This window comes from Lissotriton helveticus, chromosome 7, assembly GCF_964261635.1.
Source record: "Lissotriton helveticus chromosome 7, aLisHel1.1, whole genome shotgun sequence".
NCBI classification, from domain to species: Eukaryota; Metazoa; Chordata; class Amphibia; order Caudata; family Salamandridae; genus Lissotriton; species Lissotriton helveticus.
In genome coordinates, this window is record NC_136068.1 from 966694092 (window position 1) to 966708849 (window position 14758).

The 14758-nt window shown below is 47.0% G+C and overlaps 1 protein-coding gene across 1 annotated transcript in view; it reads left to right on the plus strand.

Moving 5' to 3' along the window:
* LTC4S (leukotriene C4 synthase) overlaps positions 1-2540 on the plus strand; it is a 61485-nt gene extending 58945 nt beyond the window's left edge. Inside the window, exon 6 of the mRNA XM_078653532.1 lies at positions 131-2540. Within this exon, the coding sequence (XP_078509658.1) occupies positions 131-251 (121 nt within the window). The 3' untranslated portion in view covers positions 252-2540. The remainder of the gene's footprint in view (positions 1-130) is intronic.
* Positions 2541-14758: the final 12218 nt, after the last annotated feature.

A 14758-nucleotide genomic window follows, 5' to 3' on the forward strand; every position in this document is an offset into this window, starting at 1 on the left:
CGTTTGTTATCACCAGGAATGGGACAGACATCTACCGCTCTTTATTTAAGGAGACCCCACATATCTGGACTCTAAATCAAACAGTTGTTGTGCAATAATCTTAAATTACTATCTGTTTCCTTCCCTGCAGGTTGGCTCCCATGTACTTCAGTGCTACAGTCCTGTGGATTCTGATTGGGTTGTCGGTGGTGGGCATCTTGGCCTACTGGGCTGGTGCGGTGGGTGTCGTGACGCAGCGTTCTGACTGGTGATTGGAACAAAGGAATGGAGTTCCCAGTCATGTGGACTTAAATGATACATAGATACATCATGTGTTCCCTGTGCATGAGAAGGAAGTCGCAAGTTAACGCTGAGAGAGAGTAAAGTTGTGAAGACGTGCTATTTTACAATAACTGGTCACGCTAAATAGCAGCACCCATATTTGATTTTTGTTGTCAATAGGGCAAATATACAAAGTTACTTGCTGTAGTAGCTCATGTTAACTTAAGTCGTCGTCAGTCACACGCGTGAGTTCCCTGCGCCTTTAGACACATAGCACATCAAAAGCTTATACGAGATGCTTATAAGAGAAGCTTCAAAGCACAAAGTGTGGGCAGTGATGCATAATTCTACCATTCCTGTCTCATTGTCACCTCCTCCCTACTTAGTCCTCCTTTCTTACACATACAAGTGGAACAGTAAAATGGTCAGGCCGGAGAGACTACAGGGAAGATCTCCACGTAGGAAGTACATCCTAATGTTTAGCCCGGAGGACATACAGGACCATGGTCTGACCACAGAGGACGTCGGACCTGAAGCTAAGATACAATGTGTAGAGCTTAGCGAGAGCCCCAGGAGTAGTACCTGGTGAAGCGGTTTTTATATGAGATACATTGAACTTACCTTGAACTGTTTAAGCAGCTTCCGCTCTGACTGCATGAGTGCGGCAAGACGTCCTAAATGCGCTATTCTCCAGGATTCACTGTAGGTGACCAACAACCATAACCAATCAAAACACTGGATCCTTCAAGCTAAAATAAAGTACTGGTGGAATAAATGAAGGAAAATATTTAAACTTCGAAAACAAAATCCGGGAAAATGAACTGTGAAGTAACTGCCCGATTAGAAGGAAATCGAAAGGAGAGAATGAGATACGAGATAAACATTATCCTCCATAAATCATCAAAACCCGCTTCAGCCTAAAGAACCATCAGCATACATTGTTGTTCGAGCAGACTTACCCTTTGCTCAAATGTAAGCTTTGTATTTCACTAGTTTAAAGTTGCTACAGACATTTTAATTGCACTCATTATTTTGAAAGCTTAATACTGCACATTGATATGTCTAAAAAGCAGTTCAGGTATGAACAAACAACATTTAATGTTTTTTTCAACGCAAAAGCAATACTTAGATAAACAATATATACCAATCTGCATTGAGAAAAATCCCAGAGAAAAAAACTAAAGCTAACCAATCACATTTCAAAAAATCAATTGAGCAGAAAGATTTTTACATCTTTATTTAAGATGTTCAATATCTTTTAATTGGAGCCCGACTGGCATGGTATTCCAGAAGGAGGTGCCCTTAAAAGTCTATTTGAAAGCTTCACTTTATGAAATTTGGATGTGTGAAAGAAAAATATTGCTACGTGCGCACTTGTAGTCTGAAACATCTTTAGTGGGTGAAAAGAAGCTAAAATATAGCAATATCACTGCTCAGTGAGACAGAGATTCCTCTCACCAAACATCTGAGCATCAAATGTTAGGTCCTCCCCAAAATGTCCCCAGCATTTATACATTTTCTTCACATAGACAGTTGAAGCAGCATAAACATGACAAACAATCTTTAGATGACAGTATCAACAAGTGCCTGGCTTTCTCATGAGCAGGGCCGGACTGGCCTTTTATCTCATGAGTCATTCCTCCCTCATTCACTATATTGCAGCAGGCACAGTGGGAGGCATATGCAGAGAGAGGGGGGTAAACAGAGAGGATTGGGAATTGGGAGAGTTCATAGAGAGAGGGAGAATAGAGAAGGGAAAGAGAGAAAGAAAATGGGTGGCTGGAAAGAGAGAGAGTGGAGAAGGACTGAGGGGGTCTGGTTTGAACATTTTTGCCAGGACTGCTTTTGGTTTCCAGTCCGGCACTGCTCATGAGAAAAACGAAAAAGAACCTTCAGGAAGGACACAACAGTGGATATCTCAGACACTTTGGGGCCGATTATGATCGCGGATATTCCTCATCCTCCTGGCCGGCGGAAGCCACCGCCGGCCCGGAGGATGCGGAATATCCGCGGCGGACTGAAAAAATACCCCCGCCAGATTAGGATGACTGGGGGATATTTTTTTCCGTTCGCAGCTTTTCTGCCGCGGTCGCCTTCCGACCGCGGCGGAAAAACTCTAACATGGCTGGCGGTGTCTATCAGACACCACCAGGCATATTATGATGGCCGCTGTCTTATGCCTTTCCACTGCGGCATTCCCGCCATGGAAAGGCATACGGACTTTTGTTTGGGGGCCCGTTGCGGGCCCCCAGGGGTGAAGGGGGGGTGGTGGTTGCACATGGGGGGGACCCATGGTACCCCCTTGCCTTTGCGTGCACGAAGCGGCAGGCACCGCGCGGTGCCTGCCGCTTTGTGCATGCAGATGCACTGCTTTCATTTTTAACATTGCGGCAGGTGCCGCTTCAAGCAGCACCCGCCGCAATGTTAAAAATACAAGATATGACATCCTAATTTGCACGGAGGGACCGCCGCTGCCCCTGCGGACGGTTCCTCCAACTCTGGGGTGGCGGAGGGACGCAGGTCCGTCCGCCATCCTAATCGGCCCCTAAACTAGCACAATTGAGAATCCTTGCTATGCAGTGCCAGACATGAAAGCAAGGCTGCAGTACTGCAAATATGAGAGAACTCAAGCACATCAGTAAAACATGGGCATGCAAAATAGACTCAACAAGGCTGATTGCAAATACGTGATTAAATTATACATTTATTTCATAATGGTTTCAGAGGCTCGGCCTTAACAGTCTAATGTCATATCTCAAGCTGATATTGCCAATCTGAAAATATGCCACTGGGCACATGTACATGAAGGTTATGTAAGAAATGGATCAAATGGATCACAGACCAATATGTATCTCTATTTTAAATTGGACTCTTATTTTGAACTATATTTAGATATTATATCTCCTCCACTGCATGTTCATTTTCGCCTTAACATTCTTCCATTGAGATCCTTCAGTGATAAATGGAACAATGACGTGTTCACAAGCCTCTGTCCTGCTTGTGCTTTGGATACAGAGTCTGAGAAGCATATATTGTTTTTTTGTCCAGCATATCAAGGCTCTCGTTGTAAATAGATGTGTCCAATAAGCTGGTCCTTTGGCTTGTTGAGATATCTAATGGCCATTAGAATGAAAAAAAATGACCGGACCCCAGCTATTGTTTTTGCTGTTAGCAAATTTTTGCAAGCTGTTTGGTAAAGGGGGAGTAACATTTTAAAGGAGAAAGTACGTTGAATTAGGATGTACATTAATTCTTTATAATTCCACTTTCTGATTACATATATTTGTATATTTACAATATTTTTAGATCTGATTGAGGTTTTAATCCCCTGACAATTAATTACTTGTACCCAATCGTTCAGTTAACATTGTATCAGTTGATTATTTGGAGGAATTGAATGCATATTTGTTGAGTTTGTATAGTTACACAGATAGTGGGAATACCTAACACTGACTTGAGTATGAGCTATCTGATTACCAACTTATTATTATTGTTATTATTATTATTATTATTATTATTATTATTATTATTTTAGATGCATTTTACTGTATTATTGTATGTACACTTTGATGGTTCATGGTAACCAAAATAAAGTATTCTACTACTATAAAATGACAAAACAATTTCACAATCTCCTCACTTTTGCACCTTTTAGGTGAACACCTATAGCAGGTCTATTGCCATTAATCTATTTATTCATTTTTCAATGTCTGTTACATTAAACTTTTCACTTACAAGTCCATCATGACTGCTTTCACAATCTTCAGCAATGTTGAATGGAAATTAACAGGCAGTGCTTTTAATGATTGTGAGATAACAAATAGTGCAAAATCATAACTGTATGAACAAATAAATGATTTCCAATAGAATAAATACTGCAAGAATTATTTTAAAAATTATTAATTTCTCATGCCCCCAAAATACCTCTAAACTAGGACCAAATATTACTTCCGTCAAGGCCAAACCTTTGGTGGACATTATTTAGTTCCATAAATTGTCTGTCTCTTAATGGATACTGATCAATTTATTGGAGATAGATGCAAAATATTCAGAGACCTCTTTGGCACATACACCACGTTGTCAGTTAGGACAATGTCCAAAGCAATTGAATTTTTTACAATGACCCTTGGATTGGCCAAAGTGCGAAGTGTAGAGCATCAAGCTATTTCAGGTTGCCCCTTTCTACCCTACCAGTGGATTCTGGGAGATATGCACAGTGGAAGGCTGTTTAACTCCTTGGGCTTTGTACACTTCTTGAACTACAGAGGAGACAAAGTAGATGCCATGATCACTGGAAAAGCAGACTGGCACTACAGGGCAGGGACTGAAGTACTTTAACAACTTTTTGGATACAGTAATGGCATCAGCACGTGCACATCGGAGAACTTCAACCACCCAGAAACCATGCATACAATTTTGAGAAAATAAAAATTGGAGCAACACTGCATAATAAAGTCCATTTGTAAATGGACAAATGGCCCCCAAGGAGGTGGGTGGAGAGTCAGGTTATTCTAGATCCCTTTCCAAATGTTATGAGTTTAGCAGGTCATATGGGAATGGCAATAATTCTGTGCAACAGAAAGAAGAAAATGAGAAAAACGAATAATGTCTCTAAGGAAAGAAACAACAGGTTTCAGACATTCAGCTAGCTTAAATGAGTGAGGCCAGGCCCATTGGAGGCGACAGAACTAAAACACATTAGTATGGCATGAGTGTGCAAAATGATTGTAGGTTATTTAGATTAGCAGTGTGCAAATGTTTTATTAAAATCATCATACAATTGCAAAACGACCAGCTTTGGTTACACAGCCACATCCTGAAGCCTTCCATCTAAATGCAGTTGCTCTCTCCATGATACAGCAAGCTGGACAGAGACAGGGCTCAAGTATTCCACTCATTTACAGAGAAAAAATAACAGGTGTGTGGGATTACTTTCAAAGGATGAATACACAAAACATTTTGAAACATTTTTGGTGAAATAAGAAGGCACCCCATTGAAATGGGAGAGTGCAGACAATTGTTTAGGGTTATCCTGTCCACTATCCCATCCCAAAATGGCCTCTGCCAAACTCCCATTCACTTTATCTCCCTGAAGGAAAGAATGCACCCTGGGTAAAGCAAGTAGAGTGCAATTAATGCACCTCAAGTAATGCAACTGGTTTCAATTATTGTTTACACTATTTAAATTATATTTTCCAATACTTTGGTCAGATAGATATATATTATTTTCAAATTCAAATTATTGGTTTTATATACTTTTTCAGTTCAAAATATTGAAATTATTTAAGAATTTTGAATGTACTGTGAGGAGATTAGTTCATTGTAATTCAGTGCATTTAAAGAAAATCTTCATTAGGAAAACACTTTGATATATCTGTAATTTTATAGATAATAACACTTTTCTTCAGCAATGGTATGCGCTTGATTTGTTGGCACCACAAAAGTACTCCTGTAAAAAAATTAAATAATCAGATGCAACTTTTGAAGATCTTAATTGAAATGTACTTTATCTAAATTACATATCCTATTTACTACCTATCTACCTCCTCTGTGTGATGTGCCATTTTGTTTTCGTTAGTAACTTTATTGAAATTATTAATGGCAAACAGTCCACGTTGTTCAATAACAAAAAATAAATTCCTACAAGATAAAAAATTCAATGCATAAACTATAATCAAACAGAATAGATTTTTAAGTTATAAGCATAAGATAAAAGTGAAACAAGAATAGGATACAGACAGAAATTATGAAAGACAACAAGGAATATTGTTTAAATCAACCATAATTTAATCATTTTTATATTCGAAAGAAAAAAACATACAGACAAAGTGAATGAATGGTAAAATGTCACTATCATTCGGACATAAAGACAATATGAATATTTGTTTAAAAAATATGGAGAGAGTGACGGAAGAAAATAAAATGGTTAATAAATCATAATGTATAACAGAAATCATAATTTCGAGGAGGTAGAGCACCCCCTTCCCATTTCACATAAAAGGGAGTTTATTTGATTTTAAATCCGGGTGTACAGGTAATAAAAGAACTCATAATTTATTTATCTTATTACATAGATAATTGGTTTTAATTAATTCAATGTTATGATTGAAATACAACCTATTCAACCAAACTCATAAATAAAGGTTTGTGGGACTCTACAGTAAATTGTGATTTGTTGACATGTTATTGCACATAGAATATCTACCAATCTCCCTTTCTTAGAATGTGACTGCCAATCTAAATTCAAACTTTACAAACCGATGGTTCAAGGTGTCTTCGCCTGAGGGGGCACACCCTAATTAGATCTTTTCACACTGTGCATTGAACTTCTGCCAAGAGACTCCCTGGGAGAGGCATTCCACCTGAAGTCAGATTCTTGTCTCCTGCACACCTTCCTAGTCCCAGTTCTAGAACACATCAGGATAGACAGGGCCGATCGTTCTGATTGCCCAGAATTGAGCCAGAGGAGTGTGGTGATCGATATCCTGAGCATCAGTCCACTGATTCTCCCGTCTCAGCAACAGGGCAGGGTGTCTCAACCCAGATCTTCACAACCTACACCTTCATGCCAGGACACTGAGCAGGTTTTATATGTCTGCCAAAGTAGTAGTTGTTATTCTGCTACAGGGTGCCCATCTACCAAATCTATTTGTTCCAGTCGTTGAGTGATGTTCATGGCTTGGGGTGGAGACCATTACCTTGACTCTCTCCAGGCAAAATTGGCTGACGTTTTAATATTTGTTTTATTTTATCTCTGGAACATGAACATTTTTTAAGTGTTGACAGTTAATTTTGTCCATTTCAGCCTTTCTAAGTTTGCCTGACCAGGCTTCGTTATTCAAGTAACCGGTTATGATGCGATGTTTAAAGGAGGCTTACATACACATTCCCTCCTGTGCCTTTATTACATGTTAATGGGATCTTAACCTGGTCTTACGTTGTTGATGTGCTAGCCCTTCGAGCCTATGCATGGTTCTCTGATACTTGGTCATAGGGTTATGGGAGAGACACTGCCTTTGGAGTAATTTTTATGAGCCACTCCCAGTCCAAGCGACAACTGATAAAGTGATTGCAATCAGATATTAAAGAAGAGGAAGGAAAGACGGAAAGCGTGTGATAGCCTATATTCTACAGCAGTGGTGTCACAACAATTTTGTTCGATCACATCTGCGTTCTTGTCACCATGGAAGGAGCTGAGTCAATGCTGTGCTGGATCTGCCACCTCCCTCCTACCTTCTTTACTCAGTCCGTGAAGTAAAGGGTGACCAAAGGTGTCAAATGCGTTCAACGGGTCAACTGACGTCAGTGGTGCAGGATCACCAGAACCTAAGATGATAAAGATGGTGGTTTAGATGTCGACCAATGCCACCTTCATGCCATGATATGAATGAAATTTGGACTGTTCATCACCCAGAAGAATACGGATTTGAATTTAATCTTGAAGATGAAGGTGGTTGCCTTCTCAATCAATTTGAGAGGAAGAGAGATATTAGAAAGTGAATGATAACCTTATGATTTGGTAGATTTAGGGAGGGTTTCTTTAAAAGACGCATCACTAAGGTGTCTCTCAGGAATGCTGGGATCCTCCCTGATATTTACAACAAGGGGTGGTGAGGGACAGAGTCTCTGAATTAAGCAGAATACTCTCACCCAGTCAAGAGATCAGGGCTAGATCCAACACCGTTTTTTAGCTCATTGCACCATCCCAGTTTCAGAACCTGGCTGTATGCAAATTAGTCTGTCCCTGGCCCAGTGCATCATGGGAACAGGGCAGACCAGACTACAAAAGCCAATTCTTACACTGGGAAGGAAACAAGCTTCCGGGGACCGGTTTCTGGCATTACAGCCGTCTTCGGCCCGGCTTGCTTGAATCCTGATGGTGCAATGAGCAAGGGACTCATGTCTGAGTATACCCTTCCACGCTTAGGGTGGACAAAAATATTTACAACAAGGGGTGGTGAGGGACAGAGTCTCTGAATTAAGCAGAATACTCTCACCCAGACGGTGTTGGATCTAGCCCTGATCTCTTGACTGGGTGAGAGTACTCTGCTTAATTCAGAGACTCTGTCCATCACCACCCCTTGTTGTAAATAATTTTGTCCACCCTAAGCGTGGAAGGGTATACTCAGATGTGAGTCCCTTGCTCATTGCACCATCAGGATTCAAGCAAGCCGGGCCGAAGACGCCTGAAATGGCAGAAACCGGTCCCCGGAAGCTTGTTTCCTTCCCAGTGTAAGAATTGGCTTTTGTAGTCTGGTCTGCCCTGTTCCCATGATGCACTGGGCCAGGGACAGACTAATTTGCATACAGCCAGGTTCTGAAACTGGGATGGTGCAATGAGCTAAAAAACGGTGTTGGATCTAGCCCTGATCTCTTGACTGGGTGAGAGTACTCTGCTTAATTCAGAGACTCTGTCCATCACCACCCCTTGTTGTAAATAATTTTGTCCACCCTAAGCGTGGAAGGGTATACTCAGATGTGAGTCCCTTGCTCATTGCACCATCAGGATTCAAGCAAGCCGGGACGAAGACGCCTGAAATGGCAGAAACCGGTCCCCGGAAGCTTGTTTCCTTCCCTGTGTAAGAATTGGCTTTTGTAGTCTGGTCTGCCCTGTTCCCATGATGCACTGGGCCAGGGACAGACTAATTTGCATACAGCCAGGTTCTGAAACTGGGATGGTGCAATGAGCTAAAAAACGGTGTTGGATCTAGCCCTGATCTCTTGACTGGGTGAGAGTACTCTGCTTAATTCAGAGACTCTGTCCATCACCACCCCTTGTTGTAAATAATTTTGTCCACCCTAAGCGTGGAAGGGTATACTCAGATGTGAGTCCCTTGCTCATTGCACCATCAGGATTCAAGCAAGCCGGGCCGAAGACGCCTGAAATGGCAGAAACCGGTCCCCGGAAGCTTGTTTCCTTCCCAGTGTAAGAATTGGCTTTTGTAGTCTGGTCTGCCCTGTTCCCATGATGCACTGGGCCAGGGACAGACTAATTTGCATACAGCCAGGTTCTGAAACTGGGATGGTGCAATGAGCTAAAAAACGGTGTTGGATCTAGCCCTGATCTCTTGACTGGGTGAGAGTACTCTGCTTAATTCAGAGACTCTGTCCATCACCACCCCTTGTTGTAAATAAGGGATCCTCCCTGAAGCACAAGTTACTACTTGTGTAATGATATATCTGTATATATCAGGCATCAGGCTGGATCCGGAAAGTTTACTGCTTAGCAGTACCCCTGCATGCGAGTAGGTGGCGTCATGAGGCTCCGGGTCCATCACTGGCGTAAGCGCCGGAATGATGTCACGGAGGCTACTTAGGCGCCACCCATGCGCGCTGATGTCCGTTCTGTACACGACTTTCCGCGCCAAAACGCAGAGCCATGCAAGATACTGACCATTGGTGCATAAAACTAGGGCCCTAAAAGGGGATGACCTTAACCCTTGTAATCAGTACGCAGAACAGGGAGTATGGGTGGGGCGGTAAGGAATCTATCACTAACTAATGTCTCTTACATATATATCGTTCCACAAGTAGTAACTTGTGCATCTGAAAGAGACACGTTACTGATAGATTCCTTACCATAGAATAGATACCCTAGCAATACTAACCCCGGTGGTGAGTCGGCAAACAAGATTACACCAAAAAGTCACGGAGCTCAGAACGGCCAAAGAAGCTGTCTCTCCGGACTTCACTGTCAAGGCAGTAGTGCTTGGTAAACGTGTGCAGCGAGGCCCACGTAGCTGCCTGACAAATGTCCTGCAAGGGAACGCCACGTCCCAAGGCAGTAGTGGCTGCTGTTGCCCTGGTCGAATGGGCACGCAGCCCGACAGGAGGCTCCTTCTTGGCCAAGGAGTAACATGCTTTGATGCACAAAACTACCCACCGGGAGATGGTCCGTTTGTGTACAACCCTACCTTTTTTGGTACCCACGTAGCCAACAAAAAGCTGATCATCCACCCGGAACTGCTGAGTATGCTGCAGATAGACGGTGGAGCTTCTCCTCTTCCCTTGAAGGATGCAAAGGCGAAAAGAAGGTGGGCAAAGTGATGGTCTGCCCGATGTGGAAGGGCGTGACAGCGTTTGGCAGAAAAGAAGGACGGGTCCTTAAAACCACCTTGTCTGGATGAACAGAAAGGAAAGGAGGTTTGGAAGAAAGGGCCTGGAGCTCACTCACTCTTCTGGCAGAGATGATAGCAACCAGGAAAGCCGTCTTTAGAGTAAGAAGACGTAAAGGACAGTTATAAAGAGGCTCAAAGGTAGCGTACATCAGAAATGTCAAGACAAGATTTAAGTCCCCTTGAGGCATTATGAAAGGCACGGGAGGAAACGTGCGTGTAATGCCTTTGAGAAAGCGGTTAACAACCGGGGACTTAAAAAGAGAAGGCTGATCAGGGAGCCTCAGGAAGGCGGAAATGGCAGAAAGATAGCCTTTGATAGTGCCCAGAGCAGAGCCCTGCTGGGCCAAAGATAGGAGAAACAGAAGAACCTCAGAAAGAGGGACTGAAATGAGATCCACAGCCTTTGCTGTGCACCATGCCACAAATCTGTTCCATTGGCAGGCGTATACCGTTTTGGTGGAGGGATGCCTGGTTGCCAGAATGACATTACAGACTTTGGGAGGACGTTCAAAAGCCGTCAACTGTTGCCACTCAATCTCCACGCATGGAGGTGGAGGCTGGACAGGTTCGGGTGGAAGACCGACCCCTGCTGCTACGACAGAAGATCCTCCCGAAGAGGCAGGCGGATCGGGGGATCGATGCTTATACTGAGTAGCTCGGGATACCATATTCTTCGAGCCCAGTCCGGAGCCACAAGAATAACTTGGGCTCGTTCGCGCCTGATCGTCTTCAGCACTCTGGGCAGAAGTGGTATAGGCGGAAAAGTGTACAACAGACCGCAGCTCCACTCGAGACGAAAGACATCTGCGAGCGAGTGCCGCCTTGGAAATTCCAAAGCACAGAACTGATGTCATTGCGCGTTCTCTTCGGTGGTGAATAGATCTAACCAAGGCTCTCCCCATCACAGAAAGAGACCTTGCACCACGTCAGATTTCAGACGCCACTCGTGATCCACCATGCACCGGCGGCTGAGTTCGTCCGCCCTGGCGTTCAGAGAACCTGCCAGGTGTTGAACCACCAAGGTAATGCCTTGATGTTCCAGCCATGTCCAAAGGTGCAGAACCTCCTGACATAGGGTCCAGGACCTCACCCCACCTTGTTTGTTGCAATACCACATGGCGGTGGTGTTGTCCGTGAACACCTGCACTGCACTTCCCCGGACAGAGGGAAGGAATGCCTTCAGTGCAAGCCGGATCGCCTGCAGCTCCAGAAAGTTGATATGGAGCCGAGACTCTGCCGGAGACCAGAGGCCTCCCCATCCCAGGAGGGACGAATCCGTCACCACTGTGTGCTCCGGTTGGGGTAGGGAGAGGGATCTGCCACTGATCCAATCGCGATTCGTGAGCCACCACTGCAACTGTCGTGCAGCGCCCTCCGAGAACTGGGCGTGATCTGACAGGTTGCCCTGATGCTGTGCACACTGGAACTTCAGGTCCCACTGCAGAGCCCGCATATGCCATCTGGCATATGTTACCATCAGGATGCAGGAGGCAATCAGGCGCAGAGGCTGGATGGTCATCCTGACTGAAACCCGGGATAGAGGCTGAAAGAGCGGAATCATAGCCTGAATATCAAGGACTCGCTGCTCGGGAGGATAAACCCGAAATAGCGTCGAGTCCAGAACCGCTCCGATGAAGGGGAGCTTCTGAGAGGGACTCAGGTGCGACTTCGAAACATTGATGAAGAACCCCAGCAAATGTAGTCTGGTGGTGGGAGACGACTGCCTGGGGCAAGCCCGCTTTCAACAGCCAGTCGTCGAGGTAGGGGAAGACTGACACCCCTGACCTGCGCAGATGAGGTGCGACCACTACCATCACTTTCGTGAACACCCGAGGGGCGCTGGTAAGGCCGGAGGAAGCGATTGATATCCCGGGGGTCCAAGATGAGGCGCAAGCCCCCCTTTTCCTTCTTGGGGACCAGAAAGTAGTGAGAATAACAACCACTCCCTACTTCCTGTTCTGGAACGCACTCGATGGCCCACTTGGCCAGGAGGACCGTGACCTCCTGACGGAGAAGAGCTAAATGATCCCCCAACATGCGGTGGCACCAAGGTGGCATGGCCGGAGGGGAGGACAGAAAGGGGAGTGAGTAACCGTGGCAGTTTATCTGCAGCACCCATTTGTCCGATGTGATTCCGCACCAGTTGTGGAGGTGGCGACGGACCCTGCCCCCCTGCGTGGGGTGCACCCTGAAGCTCGGACTAGGAAGGCTTAGAGGTGGATGCAGCGGGCCATGGCGGTGGACTGACCCACTCGCTGGTTACCAGACCCGCCCCTGCGGAAGTCACATCCGCGGCCGCGCTGCACAGACTCTGCACAGGCTTCATGGAGGAGCGCGCCTGGGCACCTTTACCCTGGCGATGAAAGGAACGAAACCCAGGCTGGCAGGGCTCTTCGTGGAAAGACCCAAAAACCTAGCCGCAGGCCGTGAGTCTTTAAAGCGCTCCAGGGCACTGTCCGCCTTGTCGCCAAAGAGGCGAGAGCCATCAAAGGGCATGTCCATGAGCGAGCTATGGACATCAAGCGAGAACTCGGTAGACCGCAACCAGGCATGGCCCCGCAACGCCACAGTCGTGGAAATCACCCTGCCCAAGTAATCAGCCGTGTCCAGACCACACCTGATGGCAAACTTCGCCGTATCCTTGCCCTCTGCAATCACTTGGGAAAGGATGGCCTGGACCTCTTCAGAACACTGAGGCAGGACCTCTGCTACCGAATCCCACACAGCGTGGGAGTAACAGCCCAATAAGCAGGCGGTATTAACCAACCGCAACCCCAAGCTGGCCGAGGAGAACAACCTCTTGGCATATTGGTCCAGCTCCTTAGAGTCCTTATCCCGCAGAGCCGAGGGAAAGGCACTCTGCGACGTCGAGGCCTGAATGACCAGGCTCTCAAGCATGGGGTGAGTGGTCAAGAAGGCAGGGTCACCAGGCCCCGGGAGATGACGCCTAGCAACGTTCTTATGCACCGGTGCCCCCGAGGCCGGCCACAACCAAGTGCCCAAGAGGACCTCATTGAAAGGGAGCAGCGGTTCCGACAATGTAGACAACGTCTGTAGCACCTCCGTAAGGAGGTTGGTCTTAAGGGTCACCGTAGGGAGGTCGAGATGGAGAGCCTCCGAAACTCTACGCAGCACCATAGTGTTGGAAGCGCCCTCCTCCATAGTAGGCGGAGGGGAGACAAACCCCGGGTCAGAAGACACATCAAGTTCACCCGCATCTTGAAGGTCATCCACCCAATCCTGCTCGGAGTCACACTGCCGTGCAAGGGGGTCCTTGGAGCTGTCCCTGTCCTCATCCAGCTCCAGAGCAGGGGGAGCCAACCACGGCGGCAGGGCCGGAGCCAGAGAGGGGGCCAGTGGCACCGGGAACGGTGCTGGCCTGGGCCGAACCGGAGCCACATCCCAATGTGGATCCCAAGTCGGAACTAAATGGTCCGAGAACCATGGCAGGGGCGGGATAAACGGCACCCAGTGCAGCGCCTGTGGCGGCGCTGGTGCCGGAGCCAGGGGCGGCGCTGGGGCCGGAGCCAAGGGAAGCGCCGGGCCGGAGCCAGCAGTGCTACACCTTGTGGTGCCGGGTCCAGAGCCGAGGGCACTGGATTCAATGGCTCCGGGGCCGGCACCAGAGATGGTGCCGCCGGGCCATTAGGACCTGGACACGGGACCGCGGGGCCCGCTGGCACGCCGGCGGGAGCCGAGGCCTAAACAGGCGGTCCATGGCAGCAAGAAACTCTTGCATCTGTTTGGGAGTCGCCGACGGACCAGGGTATAGTGGGTAGGCCGCAGGACTCCCAGGCTCCGGAGGAGCCGCAGTAGCGGAGCCCCTGTCCCGCTCGTCCGCCTTCAATGAGCGACGGGGGGACGTCGGAGAGCAAACACGCTTCTTCGACTTCTTCTTATGGCGTCGCTTACCAGAATCCGAAGGTGAAGACTTAGAGCCCAAGGAGCGACGGCTCCGGTCCCGGGAGCGGCCCCGCGAACGGCCCCTAGACCCGGAGCGGCGGTGAGAGGAGTGCCGGACCTCCAACAACTTCCGGAACTGCTCCCGTAAGGCCATGGCATGGCAGTCCCGACAGTCCCGGGAGTCATGGTCGGTCTCCAGGCAGTAGAGGCAGACATCATGGGGGTCCGCCACCGACATATTATGGCGGCACGACCCACAAGACTTAAAGCCGGGCATCCCTACGTGCACCAGGAGACAAGAGAAGGAGACAAAAGTCTCAAAAAAGTGGTCAGAAAATTACTGAGGTACGTGCTCAATACGGAATTGCGCTTTCAGCACAGAAAAAGAAAGAACTGGCATCAGCGTGCATGGGTGGCGCCTAAGAAGCCTCCGTGACGTCATTCCGGCGCTTACGCCAGTGACGGACGCGGAGCTG